The sequence below is a fragment of the Haliotis asinina genome, chromosome 6, assembly GCF_037392515.1.
Source record: "Haliotis asinina isolate JCU_RB_2024 chromosome 6, JCU_Hal_asi_v2, whole genome shotgun sequence".
Classification (NCBI taxonomy): Eukaryota; Metazoa; Mollusca; class Gastropoda; order Lepetellida; family Haliotidae; genus Haliotis; species Haliotis asinina.
The window spans coordinates 67,105,370-67,123,680 of NC_090285.1; the positions used below are offsets into that span (position 1 = coordinate 67,105,370).

The 18,311-nt window shown below is 43.1% G+C and overlaps 1 protein-coding gene across 3 annotated transcripts; it reads left to right on the forward strand.

Moving 5' to 3' along the window:
* Positions 1-8,511: 8,511 nt before the first annotated feature.
* Positions 8,512-17,593, forward strand: LOC137286378 (uncharacterized). Of its 3 annotated transcripts, none has more exons than XM_067818196.1 (6): positions 8,512-9,024; positions 12,242-12,372; positions 12,999-13,058; positions 13,615-13,778; positions 16,169-16,274; positions 16,923-17,593. In XM_067818196.1, exons 2-6 carry the CDS (start codon positions 12,262-12,264, stop codon positions 17,022-17,024), a joined length of 543 nt encoding a protein of 180 aa, XP_067674297.1. In that variant the 5' UTR covers positions 8,512-9,024; positions 12,242-12,261; the 3' UTR covers positions 17,025-17,593. The 3 variants fall into 3 exon arrangements, with proteins under 3 accessions (XP_067674297.1, XP_067674296.1, XP_067674298.1); XM_067818195.1 differs by lacking the exon at positions 8,512-9,024 and adding an exon at positions 11,352-11,579; XM_067818197.1 differs by lacking the exon at positions 8,512-9,024 and adding an exon at positions 11,642-11,754.
* Positions 17,594-18,311: the final 718 nt, after the last annotated feature.

Sequence of the window (18,311 nt, forward strand, 5' to 3'; positions counted from 1 at the left end):
CTGGACCACAACGCCTCTTACTTACGTCAAGTACAGCTGGACCACAACACTTCCTACTTACGTCAAGTATAGCTGGACCACAACACTTCCTACTTACGTCAAGTACAGCTGGACCACAACGCCTCTTACTTACGTCAAGTATAGCTGGACCACAACGCCTCTTACTTACGTCAAGTACAGCTGGACCACAACACTTCCTACTTACGTCAAGTACAGCTGGACCACAACACTTCCTACTTACGTCAAGTACAGCTGGACCACAAAGCCTCTTACTTACGTCAAGTAAAGCTGGACCACAACGCCTCTTACTTACATCAAGTACAGCTGGACCACAACGCCTCTTACTTACATCAAGTACAGACGGACAAGAACGCTTCCTACTTGCGTCTAGTACAACTGGACCACAACGCCCCTTACTTACGTCAAGTACAGTTGGATTACAACGCCTCTTACGTCAAGTACAGCTGGACCACAATGCTTCCTACTTACGTCAAGTATAGCTGGTGCAGAACGCCTCTTACTTACGTCAAGTACAGCTGGACCACAACACCTCTTACTTACGTCAAGTATAGCTGGTGCACAACGCCTCTTACTTACGTCAAGTACAGCTGGACCACAACACTTCCTACTTACGTCAAGTACAGCTGGACCACAACACTTCCTACTTACGTCAAGTATAGCTGGACCACAACACTTCCTACTTACGTCAAGTACAGCTGGACCACAACACTTCCTACTTACGTCAAGTATAGCTGGACCACAACACTTCCTACTTACGTCAAGTACAGCTGGACCACAACGCCTCTTACTTACGTCAAGTATAGCTGGACCACAAAGCCTCTTACTTACGTCAAGTACAGCTGGACCACAACACTTCCTACTTACGTCAAGTACAGCTGGACCACAACACTTCCTACTTACGTCAAGTACAGCTGGACCACAAAGCCTCTTACTTATGTCAAGTATAGCTGGACCACAAAGCCTCTTACTTACGTCAAGTACAGCTGGACCACAACACTTCCTACTTGCGTCAAGCACAGCTGGACCACAACACTTCCTACTTACGTCAAGTACAGCTGGACCACAAAGCCTCTTACTTATGTCAAGTAAAGCTGGACCACAACGCCTCTTACTTACATCAAGTACAGCTGGACCACAACGCCTCTTACTTACATCAAGTACAGCTGGACAACAACGCCTCTTACTTACGTCAAGTACAGCTGGACCACAACACCTCTTACTTACGTCAAGTACAGCTGGACCACAACGCATCCCTACAACGCTTCCTAATTACGTCAAGTGTAGCTCAACCACAACGCTTTCTACTTACGTCAAGTACTGCTGGACCACAACATTTCCTACTTACGTCAAGTACAACTGGACCACAACGCTTCCTACTTACGTCAAGCACAACTGGACCACAACGCTTTCTGACTACGTCAAGTACAACTAGACAACAACACTTCCTACTTACGTCAAGTACAGCTGGACCACAACACTTCCTACTTACGTCAAGTATAGCTGGACCACAACACTTCCTACTTACGTCAAGTACAGCTGGACCACAAAGCCTCTTACTTACGTCAAGTATAGCTGGACCACAACGCCTCTTACTTACGTCAAGTACAGCTGGACCACAACACTTCCTACTTACGTCAAGTATAGCTGGACCACAACACTTCCTACTTACGTCAAGTACAGCTGGACCACAACGCCTCTTACTTACGTCAAGTATAGCTGGACCACAACGCCTCTTACTTACGTCAAGTACAGCTGGACCACAACACTTCCTACTTACGTCAAGTACAGCTGGACCACAACACTTCCTACTTACGTCAAGTACAGCTGGACCACAACACTTCCTACTTACGTCAAGTACAGCTGGACCACAAAGCCTCTTACTTACGTCAAGTAAAGCTGGACCACAACGCCTCTTACTTACATCAAGTACAGCTGGACCACAACGCCTCTTACTTACATCAAGTACAGACGGACAAGAACGCTTCCTACTTGCGTCTAGTACAGCTGGACCACAACGCCCCTTACTTACGTCAAGTACAGTTGGATTACAACGCCTCTTACGTCAAGTACAGCTGGACCACAATGCTTCCTACTTACGTCAAGTATAGCTGGTGCACAATGCCTCTTGCTTACGTCAAGTACAGCTGGACCACAACACCTCTTACTTACGTCAAGTATAGCTGGTGCACAACGCCTCTTTCTTACGTCAAGTACAGCTGGACCACAACACTTCCTACTTACGTCAAGTACAGCTGGACCACAACACTTCCTACTTACGTCAAGTATAGCTGGACCACAACACTTCCTACTTACGTCAAGTACAGCTGGACCACAACGCCTCTTACTTACGTCAAGTATAGCTGGACCACAAAGCCTCTTACTTACGTCAAGTACAGCTGGACCACAACACTTCCTACTTACGTCAAGTACAGCTGGACCACAACACTTCCTACTTACGTCAAGTACAGCTGGACCACAAAGCCTCTTACTTATGTCAAGTAAAGCTGGACCACAACGCCTCTTACTTACATCAAGTACAGACGGACAAGAACGCTTCCTACTTGCGTCTAGTACAACTGGACCACAACGCCCCTTACTTACGTCAAGTACAGTTGGATTACAACGCCTCTTACGTCAAGTACAGCTGGACCACAATGCTTCCTACTTACGTCAAGTATAGCTGGTGCACAACGCCTCTTACTTACGTCAAGTACAGCTGGACCACAACGCCTCTTACTTACGTCAAGTATAGCTGGTGCACAACGCCTCTTACTTACGTCACGTACAGCTGGACCACAACGCCTCTTACTTACGTCAAGTATAGCTGGTGCACAACGCCTCTTACTTACGTCAAGTACAGCTGGACCACAACGCCTCTTACTTACGTCAAGTACAGCTGGACCACACTGCCTCCCTACTTACATCAAGTACAGGTGGACCCGAACTCTCTCTGCTTGCGTAAGGTACAGTTGGGCCACAACGCTTCCTATGTCTGTCATGTACAACTGGACCACGACGCCTCTTACTTGCTGCTAGTACAGGTGGACCACAACCCTCCCTGCTTGCGTTAGGTACAGTTGGACCACAACACTTCCTACTTACACCAAGCTGGACCACAAATCATCCCTACTTACACCAAGTACAGGTGGACCACAATGCTTCCTATTTACGTCAAGTACAGCTGGACCACAACGCCTCTTACTTGCTTCTAGTACAGCTGGACCACAATGCTTCCCTACTTACGTCAAGTACAGGTGGATCCCAACCCTCCCTGCTTGCGTTAGGTACAGTTGGACCACAACACTTCCTACTTACGTCAAGTACAACTGGACCACAACGCTTCCTACTTACGTCAAGCACAACTGGACCACAACGCTTTCTGACTACGTCAAGTACAACTAGACAACAACGCCTCTTACTTATGTCAAGTACAGCTGGACCACAACGCCTCTTACTTACGTCAAGTACAGGTGGACCCGAACCCTCCCTGCTTGCGTAAGGTACAGTTGGGCCACAACGCTTCCTATGTCTTCCTATGTCAACGCTTTCTGACTACGTCAAGTACAACTAGACAACAACGCCTCTTACGTATGTCAAGTACAGCTGGACCACGAAGCCTCTTACTTACGTCAAGTACAGCTGGACCACAACGCCTCTTACTTACGTCAAGTACAGCTGGACCACAACGCATCCCTACTTACACCAAGTACAGCTGGACCACGACGCCTCTTACTTGCTTCTAGTACAGCTGGACCACAGGTGCAGGTGGACCACAACGCTTCCTGCTTGAGTTAGGTACAGCCGGACCACAACACTTCCTACTTACGTCAAGTGTAGCTCAACTACAACGCTGTCTACTTACGTCAAGTACTGCTGGACCACAACGCTTCCTACTTACGTGGTGTAAGGCTCGACGGCTAATCCACAGAAGCACCCGTTGTCGGAGGTGTACCAGCACTGGGCGTGGCTCACGTTCCCTATCGTAGAGACGTCCAGGACTGTGAGGACACCGGTGCACAAGAACCCGATAACCGTTGTCACGAACAGACACGCCTGTACTTTCTGTTTCAAAAATATATGTCTCAAATTAAATTGGTAAATTTCAACGGTAGCAGTACGTATTATGAGAAGGTATCGTACAGTTGATATGTCAGAAAATGCTTCATTTGTTTTGAATGATTCAGATTTATGCAATAATATTTCAGTTAATAATGAATGTTACAGTTGGGCATAAAATATATGATGATATAATAAACTAAGAGTATGCCTTTCAAAGACTCAATAAGAGTAAGTTGTGTTAAAGGACAAAATTCAAAGTATCCGCAGTCAATAGTGGGATTCGTCACCAGAGATCAATACATTCATGGAAAGGGGCGGGTAGGTGGGGGTGGCGTCATCGCCTCATTTTTCCATACCTGAAACTCAGCACAGCTACAGTGGTGACCTACTCTTGTTATTCCGGGACACGCCAAGGTTACGGAAAGGGGCGAATGGAGAGGAATGAGCACAGAATATCACTCGCTTGCATTAGATTGGATAGACATTTTAGTATAAGTACGAATGTACGGTTTTGGATTTTAATACTTACAACTGTCCATTGTTTTTTAACTCGGGTAAAGGCTATTCCGCACAGCGCAGGAAGAAGTGTCTGGAACACAAATTACACAAGCGCTATATTCATCACAGATGTTGTTATACATGTTTACTAAGGCCTGCGCACAGAACTGTACAAGAGGCCGACCCAAGTGTCTACGACTCCGCACTTTGCAGCACAGACGCGTATCTAGTCTAATTTAACTTAAAACATATTACCTATTATATATGAAATGCAGCAGTCATGTTCTATTTAGCAGACAGTGAAATGCGACGTGTTTGTATGACGTGTAAATGTTCATGTGACGTATAGCATGACGTGAAAAGATATATATGACGTGTTTGTATGACGTGTAAATGTTGATGTGACGTATTAGCATGACGTGAAAAGATTTATATGACGTGTTTGCACGACGTGTAAATGTTTATGTGACGTATTAGCATGACGTGAAAAGATATATATGACGTGTTTGTATGACGTGTAAATTTAAATGTGATACAATAAATGTCCGAAAGTAAAGGGCACGATCAAACCGAGATTCGTCAGGATAGGGGATATTTTGAGGTCACGGCAGTCATGGAAGTTGATTCAGTGGGATGTGGCCTAATCATGAAACAATGCGTACTCAGCAAGACCATACCCCAATCAACACGACGAAAATGGATGTATACAGCTGAACATCCGGTTGGATCAAGTAGTCGTAGATGCTGACGCCTGCCCCTGTGGCGATGCTGCTGTTGAAGTTGTTGTACACGGCGCGGTTCAGCGTCAACAGAACTATTTCCACTAGACCTAAAATCAAGTAAAGTCGTTAGTAAACAGCTAAGTATAGAGAACAACATGGTCTCTCGCTATTTTAATGGCTCAGTGAGTATCGCATTAAAATGTGAACAAAAATGACTGTGGCGAACCCGGTGTAATTGAGGAATTAACGAAGGTAATCAAAACTGTGAGCTATAAGAGTATTCATCAGTCATCACCAACCACTTGTTCCTAACACATTATGTTGTTTTGTATGCTTTGAAAACCGAATTCCACTCATTAAAATGGTAATAGTAGTATATTCGCTCTGATGAAAACACACCCAAAAAAATGAAATTGTCAGCAATATTCTGAGAGGAATACATAAGACCATGAATATCCACAACAATCTGAGGGTCCCACGGTACTCAAATAGTGATTGTTGGGATTTCATCAACCACAACCATATTTCATACTGGCATCTGGCGTCTAATTCTCAACATTGGAACTGTCTGCCATTCTTGAAGAACCTGCGTTATTTACAGATTGAATTTTCACGGAAGAATCTCTAGCTCAGACTTGACGTCGATGTCGTAATGACAAGAAACATCTCTGTTCTCCAAATTAGACCGTAGCGATAATCCTTGCACTCATCACTTGCTGTGTTTGTACGCGTCGCCTTCCCGGTTCGAGCCGCGCGAACCTAATCACCGCACATGCTCTATGGGCGCATCGCAGCACAGCCGGTGAAACGATTTTTTCCACCAGCCCTGGGGGAAAATTAATGAATCGTTTTAACTGCGATTTCGCACGCTTTTTCTCATCGCGTTATTTTTCAACTTTATAAGCTGAATTTGCATTTTTATCACTTATTTCTTTAAGTTCATTCCGAAAGGTATCAGAATCTGCAAGTTGTGTTTTCCGTTGCATGTGACCTTTAAGCAACTCTTGGAGGGAGATATGAACTTAGGTCACACATGTGAAAGATAGGTTAAGATTAGGGGCTTGTATTTGTTTGGAGACTGGGGTTGTTTTCAGGTGGCGTCCGTTCGAATACAAACATCAAACATGGTAAGACTTTGAGACTGTGATAAACGGTGATCGTGACGACTTCACATCAAATCGGGCAATGTCTGTTCCAAAATGTGGCATACACGATACAAGAAACGGATCATTTGATATTCTCAGAGCGGGAATGCAGGGTTAAAATAAGAACCATTATACCTGAACTGTTCAGAAACTGTTGGCTTGAAATGCTACGCGTCGTAAAAATACCCAGAAAATCAAAATATGAAATGATCTGTTCGTGTGACTCAAAAAGATTCAGGTACTAAATCAGTCATTCATTAACTCACAGATTGAAGTTCAACTCACATAATGCCAGCATAAAAACGTAGAGCGTTGCTTTTTCTCCCGCCATTTCAAAGAGAGGAACGTTGGCAATGAACTCATGTCAAATCATTATTTCCGTTTCGATTGCGCATGCCCCCTAACCGAAGGCCATATTGACAGTTTGTCTGACATGTGCTCCCTGTGAGATGGTAGATACAACGATTCCTGCTATCTCGTCATGTTACTCCTTTAAAACCATGTACCTGTCATGCAATGACTGGTGGTCTCACGCTTGTAAAGCGATTTACTCGATGATATACGACAGTCAAACGCTATCAATATTTGGTTATGATTCATATTTATCAAAGCCATCACACATATTATGAGTAATATCAAGTGGGTTTTGTGCAAGTTTGGTTCAAGTGTATCACTGCCAATCTATATGGTAGAATGGTGCAAGTATTGTTTTGTACGTTTGTAGACACTCAGATACAATACAGTCCCAGGAGTTTTAGTCCACACCAGCCAACCATCAGTCCGCTAACTATCCTTCGATATGACGTGGCTAAGGGATGGAAGCACCATACTTAGGCAGACAATCCATCCCCTGGACCACAGAGGTCGTCTATATACCGACAACGTGCTCAGGGGATATCATTTATGGGCCGCGGTAAATAGACATACATAACGTTATCGGTATTGAAAAATGAAAATAAATCAGACAATATCTACTTCAAAGAACAGTTGAACGTTATCTTTTTGTTAGTTCTCTACCGTAGCAGCTTGTTTCCCACAAATATTCATAGTTACAAAATAGAAATGAACATGTTATGTACATGAGACTATCGTAACCCTATTATGAATAACTCTTATGAGTATTTAGGGAAATTATCTAACCAGATAAAAGGACAAAGCTGCGACAAGAAGGTTTATGGGACAGGAAGGTTTGGTCACCCTGATGTTCCCATAAATTCCATGAGCGTCACGAGTCTCAGTTCTCATGACCGAATGCGAAATGCAGAAAATGAACTTGGTTCTCTTCTACCAATATTGATATTTATATAGCGCACATATCCATTCAGTCAGTGCTTGCTCGAGACGTTGGAAAAAGTTGCCTTCGATCAGTGGATGTCAACCTCAACGTCGCATTGTATTACAAATCTCAACTCCATGGGGAGTATACAACTCTTGCTGTCACTAGGCGCACCGAATTTATTATTGCTCTCTCATGCTAAACAGATACCCATTTCAAAGCTGTGTGGACTGGGATACATAGTCAAGTACTTTGTGTCCGGCAGCTAGGTGCACGCACGTATTCATGTGACCACAATCTGGTCAATACCAGCGGATTCGTGGGTTCTTTTAAGTGCACAGAGTTGTGTACTGTACAAAGAGGTTGTGACAACATGGGAAGAGTCTGCAGACAAAGTTGACTCTTAGGGTTTTTTACACGCGGTCACATGAGGGCTCGATCCCTACACCTCAAGTTCTGGACCACTAGTCCGGCGCCTTACCAGCCCCGGGCCCAAGCTGTTTCTATTGATAAGATTGTTGTGTAAATGTTAAAATGTGTAAATTTGTAATTGAATTACCTATGTATCACGAGATAAAAACACCGAATAAACACGGCCAATTCCACAAATTAATTTACAGACAGGACATGTTAACCAGACTTCAATGCTTTTCAGCAGTGCACATGACGAGACGCAACGTTTTGCACGCGCCACAATGAAACTTAACATTCGTTGGTTTTATATTAACTATAGACTCGCTGTGCGCATGCGCAGAACGTGTAAAAACATCTACTGGCGGACTTCCGCTTTGGTTGTATGCTCTACCGAACTGCGACCTGTCGATATCAGTCCATTAGAGCAGTCGAATACAATAACAGCGACAAAACCCTTTCACGATTCATAAGAAATCTCCAGCAGAGTCGTCCCTACAATTGTGTTTGTCTCTTGAGCATATCTTTGTTGAAGCAAGTGGCTACTTTTTGTTCCCCTGACCGCTGTTTGGCACTATCGGATATGAACCATGGCACTCAAGTCTATTGCTGACTGGGCTGACTGTCACTCTTAAACATAGCCATGCTGTCTCTGTTGGTTTGCTCAGTGAAACTAGTAAACGTACACGCAGGTCGCGATATATGAGCAATAATGTTGAAGACGATGTTAAACCCTAGTTAATCTCACTTCCTGGGAGGTATGGACGTATGGTGACACACGTGTCACTACGAGTGTGTTAGTCTACACACCAGTATGAAGCACTATTACCAAGGACCCCCAAACATGTTGATCGATAACGTGACTGTGTTCAAGTTCAGTTTGTACATGAGGGTGTGTATGATAATAATGTTCATTTAAGAAATTATTCCCAAATTATCAGTTCCGAGTAAGGCTGTATTCCCTTATACAACCTTATGAGGGACTGATAAAACCCCGTATTTCCCGAGAGACGATGTGATAACTTATAGTGTACACTACCTGTTCACAATCTGTGTGAGTTGGAAGTAGCTTTGCACGAAGAACAGCGACAGTTTCATCTTCAACGGATACGACGACTGATGGGGGTACGGGTGGTTAACCAACCACGTGAAGGGTGCATAACGTATTGATTTACGGTGTTCCGTTTACAAATGGACGTTGTTGTCACTGGCATCATATACATGCGATATTGCCTGATCCTTTCTCGCCAGTCCCAGGTATCCCAGCTTTTGAGGCAATACAAATGATTTCTGTATTGTGACATACTCATTATTAACTTTGGAGGAAACGTTAAAGTGTTTCCTTGTAGTGAAGACATGATTTTGCAAAAGATGCATACTGTTTTACAAACGAGCTGTTCGGAAAACAGAACTTTGTAAATATTACAAGGGGTGCTTAACTTTTTCATGGGTGTATATATACACCTGGAAATTAATCAAGCAACACCCCAATTTTTTCTATTGGAGCAACTTTGAAGTGTTCTGACAATCAAAATATGCCGGGTTGATATAGTTTGACACTTTTTTATTCAACAGACGATCTCTGACAAACAACTTAAAGGGAAAAAGTATCAAGACTTTGCTTTATTGCAACGAAATCCAAATTGTTAAAACTGTCTTAAATTCATGAAAAAATGGACACAATTTACTATTCATCCACAGACGTTGTTGTCAGGTGTATTAACACAAATGTCACATGGAAAGAAAGAACAGTCATCTGAGAGTCTGCACACCGACTTTCATCAATATCTAGTGTGTCCTCCCTGCGCACGCACCACCGATTCCAGACGCCTCCTCATTCCTTGGATGAGTCTCCGGATCTGATTCTGGGGGATCCTGTTCCACTCCTCATGCAGGGCAGCCGTCAATTCGTTGAGATTATGGACTGGTGGGTCTCTCTGCCTCACACGACGGCCAATAAAGTCCCACAAATGTTCAATGGGGTTGAGGTCAGGGCTCATGGCAGGCCATGGAATTCTGTCAATTGCATTTTGCCGCAAAAAATCATTTACAGCATGCGCCCTGTGAGGTCTAGCATTGTCGTCCATAAATATGGGTCTCGTTGCCAGAGGATGGTTCTCAAAATGAGGTACCACAGCCCTGTCAAGAACCTCCTGTTGGTAACGAACACCGTTAAGGTTGCCACGGATGGTAATGATATCCAACTTGCAGTTCATGGAAATGCACCCCCATACCATAACGGAACCTCCCCCAAAGGCCACAGTCTCCTGGATGTTCCGTGGAGCCATTGCTGTGTTCCTCTGCCTCCAGACCCGAGTACGACCGTCCACCATGTGCAGCAAGAACCGGCTCTCATCTGAGAAATGGACCTTCCTCCAAGAGGCAATGTTCCAGTGCAAACGGTCATTACACCAGGCCAGTCGGGCTGCCTTATGGGCTGGAGACAGTCTGGGTCGCTTGATTGGCCTCCTTGCCCGGTATCCTGCAGCTTTCAGACGATTCCGAACAGTCCTGTTCGAGATGGGTCTCCCTGGAAGCCACTCCTGTCTCAACCGAGAGCTCGAGTCGAAGGACCTGCGCCGTACAAGTCTCAGTAAAGCTCTGTCCTCCCGGACTGTGGTCTTCCTGGGTCTTCCTGGGTCTTCCTGGTCTAGGCAGGTCTTTAACTTCATTAGTGGCCCGGTATTTTTTCAAAAGTTTTGAAATTATGGAATGATGTCGTCCGATTTGAGTCCCGATTTGTCTTAGAGACATACCAGCATTCCTCATGCCGATTATTTGCCAACGAGTGGCCTCTGATAATTTCCTACGTGCCATGACATTGAAATGAATGAAAAACCGAATGCAATCGACAACCTGCGCTTGTAAACACCCCAGGGAAAAAGTGCATTTTTCGAAAGTTGAGGTTAAAGCAATGCACGTGCGCTGTGCAAGCTTCACGCGCGTCATATCAACCCATGAAAAGCTCATGCTGTATGTCAATACATCAAAATTGAATAATCAATCATCAAAATTACTTCGTTAAACTTTGTTAAGTTTTTATGTGTCTTTGAATTTGGTGTTGCTTAATTAATTTCCATATGTATATTATCACTCAATGTGAGTTGCACGCAAGCTGACAAGCGAGGAGATATGTGGCTTGGGATTTCAAGTACACCTGCCTGGGACGCTGAAATGAATTATGTAGGTATGAAAGAAGGTAAGTAATCGATCTATGCTGCACGCAATAAAGGGCTCCCGCCGTGTACCGACGCCGGGTGGAAGGGTGGTTAGAACAAAGGTGGAGTACAGCAGGGCGGAACTTTTCGTTTTGCCGCTACAGGAATTACTACGGTATCAGGGCATTTGTTAAACATGGAGTAACTAGCAGGCTCTTTATCAACAAATGAAGAATGAAGTTACAAATGGTAGTTGGTTTGACTGTCCACTTGGGACTGCTGCTGTTATGTAAGTATTACAGTACATGTTTATGTAGCAGAACTTCTAATCATGTCCGTGGGGGAATGCGAAACTGGGATCTGTTTTGATTTGGCAAACATGTATGCAACAAACGTATTTTATCTCTTGTCTCGATCATCTGCCGAAACAGATTCTACCGGGTGAACAAGGCACAAGTAAAATTGTATGTTAATTTTTAATTATTTCCGCTCTGATCAAGTGCAGAAATTCTGCTGCTCCTTAAGTAAGAATGAGTCGTGGTTTAATATCTATGTTATGTTACACTTCTATGTCTCAGCGTAAACGGGGAGTGGGGTAGCTTAAAGCATTCGCCCGTCACGCCGAACACCTGGGTTCAAGTCCCCGTATATGTATATATGTGAAGCCCATGTCTGGTGTCCCCCACCATGATATTGCTTGAATATTGCTAAAACTAAAAGCATTCACTCTCAAACGACATTGACCAGTAGACTTAATTTTTACCTGGTAATCGAATTTATTCGACCATGTCTTAAACGCCTTTCCGCAAATATTCATGCAGGCTTTTCCAGTGACCCTAAAAGGGTCTACTTCGCCTTTGCTGAAATAGGTAAGTCAAGTTTATTTGTCATGCACTTCGTTATATCCGAAGTCGAGTTTATTCGCCCGTAGTCGAGTTTATCTCATTGCAGGTCTTCTCACGACTGTCATCATGACGCTGAACAAAGCTTTCATTAAAGCCAACTCCGGGTTTCAACTGACCGACTACCAGATCAGGCCAGACATCCCCGTGGGAGTCCACGTGTTGCTGCTAGCCGTCGCGGTAAGTCATGTCACGGTGTGAAAGTATTAAATTCATCATCCAAAATCCAGTGTATTGCATTTGTATTCTGCTAAAATATAAACCATTCACTTCACTTTGTTTCTAGTTCCAATTTGCTTTTGAAGATCTGGGTTAGAACTTCATTAACCCCTGCTTCATGTAAGAGGCGACTAAAGGGATCGGGTGGGCAGGCTGGCTGACTTCGCTGGCACATGTCCATTGTTTCCCAGTTGCATAGATCGGTGCTCATGCTCCTGATCTCTGGACTGTCTGGTCCAGGCTCGATTAATTACAAACCGACGCCATATAGCTTGAATATTGCTAAGTGTGGCGTATAACTAAACTCATTCCAATTCGAATGACAGTAAATGTTTCTATCCCATTAAAGGACATACATGTGAGAGATATATTAGAAGAACAGTGCTAGTTGTTTCACATCCAGCTCGAGTTTTGATACTTGAATATTTTTATGGGTGCTTTTTGTAATACACAATACAAGGTAATGTATATCATCGTGTAGTGTTGCCATGTATGTGTTGCCCATCATGTAACATTGTTCAACATATTCCAGAAAGTTCCACTACAACTGATGTTTATATAAGTCTTTTCACCACGTTTTTTGACAGATGTTTGTGCCGTCGTTAATAGGTTTGTTTTACACGTGTATCAAGAAGGAGACACAGCGGGTAAGCATACAAGCCTCAGTGTACGACTTTAGTGGCCATGATAATGACAAGCCCCCGAGTCGGGCAATAGGTGCAATACATAGAGGATACTAAGCGACCTTCCGTGTAATACCATTTTTATTAAACGAGTTAATGATTTGGTATCAAACGGGCGAAAGCGAGTTTGATACTAAATCTTTAACGAGTGGTATTTCACGGAAGCGAGTTTAGTATTCTGTTTATTACTCGCCAACATAAATTGACAGAAACTGCGGCGAAATTGTGTAGTGTGAGGACACTCAGCTTTCAAGTCAAGCAAGGTCTAGTAAAATCGCGACGTCAACATCAGCATTGTGACGTCACAACTTTGAACCATTTTGACGTCATAGGTCAAGCGGTATTACACTAGTGTAATATTGAAGTGAAAATATTACACTGCAGTATCTTCAACGAGCCAGTAATAAACACACATACTGCCTCATAAGTTCTGTTTGGGAACAGTTTCAACAGTTTGATAATGGTTTGAAACGTTTGCGAAACTACTCACTTCAGTGTATAAGTGGTGTTATTGTTTCAGCGGTTCTACAAGAAGAAGCTGCGTGTTGTCCATGTGACCTTCCTAGTGATAGGGATTCTAACCTTGTGTGTGCTGCTGGCATCCGAGGCGGCAGGTATTGGCGACATCATTGGTGTTAACTGCCGTCTCGACAACAACAACTGCGTGTGTGCAGATCAACCCATGTACGTTAACACCAATGGGCAAGAGAATATCGCTACAAACGTGCCTCCAAGTTGATGGAGGTTCTATACTGTACTTCAGTTACTGTTTTGTCCTCTACCTCAGCATATACCTTCTCTGTACTTTAGTTCACCATGTTCATGCTCTGTACTGTACTTCAGCATGTTCCTGAGCTGCACTGAGCTGTACTTCAACATGTTACTGTACTGTACTGTACTTCAACATGTTCCTGTGCTGTACTTCAACATGTTCCTGTACTGTTCTGTACTTCAGCATGTTCCTGTACTGTACTGAACTGTACTTCAACATGTTCCTGTGCTGTACTGTACCTCAACATGTTCCTGTACTGTATTGTGCTGTACTTCAACATGTTCCTGTGCTGTACTGTACTGTACTTTAACATGTTCCTGTACCGTACTTCAGCATGTTCCTGTGCTGTACTATACTGTACTTCAACATGTTCCTGTACTGTAATGTTTTGTACTTCAACATGTTCCTGTACTGTACTGTGCTTCAACATGTTCCTGTGCTGCACTGTACTGTACTTCAGCATGTTCCTGTACTGTACTGTACTGTACTTCAACATAATCCTGTGCTGCACTGTACTGTACTTCAGCATGTTCCTGTGCTGCACTGTACTGTACTTCAACATGTTCCTGTGCTGTACTTCAACATGTTCCTGTACTGTACTTCAACATGTTCCTGAGCTGCACTGTACTGCACTTCAGCATGTTTCTGTACTGTACTGTACTTCAACATGTTCCTGTGTTGTACTTCAGCATGTTCCTGTACTGTACTTCAGCATGTTCCTGTACTGTAGTTCAGTATGTTTCTATAGTGTATTTTAGCTCTTTCACGTTCCACACCAGTAACGTCATAACGGTTTTAAGTTTGAGCATGAACATCTTTGCGACTTCCTGTTTTGTATCACATGCAACGTAAAATACAACTTTTCAGATTCTGATACCTTTTGGTATGCACTTACCGAAAAAAATCATCAAAAATGCCAATTCAACCTAAGTTGCAAAAACCGCGATGAAAAAAAGCCCGCGAAATCGGAGTTGGGGGAAAAAAGTGGTTTCAACTGCTGGTCTAATGTTGGTTGTGTACACAAACAAATAAATAATCTACTCGTTACATAAAAAACCTTGTTGATTGTGGTAAGCAGCCTCTGTCACAGAAAAAGCTCAATGCCTGGTTTATTGACACCTATAAGTCTGCCTGCCTGTCTGCTAAAGACAATATGTAATACACAACTTCACTCATTGACCACATGCAATTTGAACTTTACACCTATCAGGCTATACGTCATAAACAAAACAAATTGATTTATGACTCTTGCACCCGAGTCCTGTCCCTGCCACATTATGTAATTAGACAGGTGTGATACTTGTACACATGACATGTTTTTATGTCTGTGGGTTGCAAACAAACTGCATCCATTTTTCTCGGATGACTGGATCTGACGGAAACTGGTGCAAAGTCTTGTCAGTTTCAAGTCCTGCTTGGACGAATGACAGTTGTCCAGCCGCTCAGTGGTTCACCATCTCTACAGAGATGATTTTTTATTGGATCGAATCTTACTTTCTTGTGACTCGCCATACTTCTAAAATGATCATCAAACAGATCATCTTTCTGTACACAAAATGAGCCCTCAGCGTATCAGCAAATGAACCCGCCAATCGGAAGCCGTCGTTACACTTCAGTGCACCCACACCCGCTGTGACTGGGTTCGGTCTCCCGAAGGCTTCGTTTCGAGGGAAGTAAGCCCAAGTAGAAAATATTGCATTTTTGAATCGGGATTGTACGCTTATAATTTTGTTTATTTATTTTTTACACGCAGCAGTGTATATTACATGCCATGAATGATTCATAATTGTATTTTAATTATGTTTGATTGTTTGGTTGCATGTGACCTTTAAAGAAAATGCCTCGTCTGAACCTACTAGTATGAGTACGAATTTAGTGGCCGTACTGATGACAAGAAGACACAGGTTCTTTATCGTCAAACCGTTATTGCGGTACCTGAGGCAGTATATTGTGGATACTGCTGGGATGCGCACCACCACCAACCTCTTCCCCACCCCCTATCACATGACTACTGAACTGTACGTTCCCTCTTTCTCATGAATGTGCACCACCCCGTTCTCAAAAAGCTGTATCAGGCTCTATATGGCACATAATGTCTGCGTAGGTCACTTGTCATTGGCATGGTCACTAAAGTGGTACACGTGATCTGAACCTACGGTTTGTTCCTGTGTTAAGCTGGTATTGTGACAAACGCCAAAACACTTCGAACCCTCTTTAAACTCCATGATGTAAGTAAAACACCAATGATAGGGTTGTTAAGCTTCTGTCATTAACTGAGTGGTATCCACGTTTCTCCTTCCAGATCCAACAACGTCTGTGCTTGCGGAAATCTGCGCATCTCCTACCTCGTTTTCATCGTCCTGGCTTTATGTTGTGAGGTACTCAGTCTGTTACTTGCAGCAAAGTTGGTGAGTATACAATCTTTCCAATCCAGGAGATGTAATACCTGCGTGTTATACAAGCTGTAACTTTAGATTACTAATGCAGCGCAAAGGTCTGTGGTCCACTTGGAACTTATCTCAGAAACGTTTTCCAATCTCAGAAAAAAATCAAATTTGAAACATTATATTGTCTAAACTTTGGTACGTAAATTTTATACCTTAGATAGTTACGGCATTGGTGACCATACGAGACGAAAGATTGTTATAGATGATGTGGCTGCAGTATTCAAGGTCTCAGTAAAGCTTTCAAACATTTTTATGATTGTCAAATAGAGGACACTTCCAGGCCTATCCGACAATGCAGTACTGTCCATATGGTCCTGTGTTTGATCAAGGGATTAGTTGACTTGTTGCTGCATGTGTTTGTGACGGGTACCCGGAAGAACAGGATATACTCACCGTTTGGTGGACACCTGGTCTCATCACTACTGTAACGTTCTTATGATTTGTAAAAACTCTAGTCGGATATATTATTCAAATATTACAATTCATGCTATGCATTACCTACTTAAATATGCTATCGTTAGCTGATCAATTCATTTCGTCACATCTGAACAGAATAAATCTGGAGATCAGATACTTCGCCAGACAGTTACTAGTACAAACCTTTTCCAGATAAAATGTCCAACACGAGCGGCTACTGCGACAGTGGGCCAAGGTCCAACAGAAAACCCGATTGCTCCCACAGATGAGAGAAGTTCAAATCAGAATGAATAAAGGACCTCCGATGTGCTTAGTGTCAGGAACAAATAGATCTTCAACCGACAGTAGAGTTACAAACGGGTGGTATGCTTTAATCTGCTGGAGTCAGTGTTACGTCAAGTATTCAGTGATCGAAGGGGAGCTCGAGAAGATGAATGACATTTTTATATGCTCAAGAAGCTTAGTTTAGATTAGATTATGATCTTAAGCGTTGCAATGAGATGATAATATTTCCTTCTACTAGACCGCCATGTGATTGGAATATTGCTGAGTGCACCAAACTCCCTAAACCACTTGCGGTAGAATTGTTTGTACGTATCGGCATGTCTCAATGGAACATACACCATAGAGGTGAATAGCGTGGAATCCCGCTGATCCGGAGTGCATCCTTCTCAATGAAACTGTCCATATTCACACGTGTCCAGATAAGCGAATCTAGGAAGTAATGTTTATACAATATTTATATGGCTTCGCACTTGTGTCCTGCGCCCAACTGGCCACGATATAAAGGACGAAATTTATCATGTGTATAATATTGTATATTCTGACAAAAAAAATGTAATAAAGATGTTATGATTTTGTCATCGCTTGTCCCAATCGCATAATCCACGACAGTCCTGGTCTGCACATGACGTGTTTACCTGTACGACATTCACACAGTGCAATTATACGGAATAGTGTCTAAGAACAAGCAAATAGTGGTTGATAGCTTCAGCGTTGATCCGAACTCTTGAGAACGGGTTAGTATTGGCTCAGAGGCGCCCACCACGACAAATGGAAATACTGTACTGTTTCAGTGACATATAAGATAATAAATACTTTTCACAAAAAGTAATCTCAGAGCTTGTAATGTATAAGTCTGTAGTAAATAAACGCTACGCCACACCAAAATGGTCGTAGTGTTTAGTGTAAACTTAAATACAAAAAGGTTTTGAGGGGATTATAACAACTGAAATATTTTGAAAAAGTGTTCTGTTTAGTCTGACCAGTAACAAACATTGTGTACGCTTTGCCAAAACACCAGAAATGGTGAGTGAGTATGGGTTTTTGCCTCTTTTAGCAATATTCCAGCTGTATCGCGGGATACAACCAAAATGGGCTCCACACATTGTACCTGTGTGGGGAATCGAACCTGGGTCTTCGGCTCGACAAGCCAACGCTTTAACCACTTGGCCACGACACAGCCCCGCAGAAGTATTCCTTATGGTGTTTTGGGTGGAATTGAAAAAAATGATTATGTTGCACAGCACGTGCATGACATGTACCAGCAATATAAAATAAAGTCATCTGGGATTGTAGGTG

What these genes read in the sequence shown, in the direction of transcription:
- LOC137286378 (XM_067818195.1), top strand. Translation starts at nt 11,525, where the DNA reads ATGAAGTTACAAATGGTAGTTGGTTTGACTGTCCACTTGGGACTGCTG. An exon ending in TGTTGCTGCTAGCCGTCGCG is followed by an intron (nt 12,373 to 12,998) that starts GTAAGTCATGTC and finishes GTTTTTTGACAG; the next exon opens with ATGTTTGTGCCGTCGTTAAT. An exon ending in TCAAGAAGGAGACACAGCGG is followed by an intron (nt 13,059 to 13,614) that starts GTAAGCATACAA and finishes TTATTGTTTCAG; the next exon opens with CGGTTCTACAAGAAGAAGCT.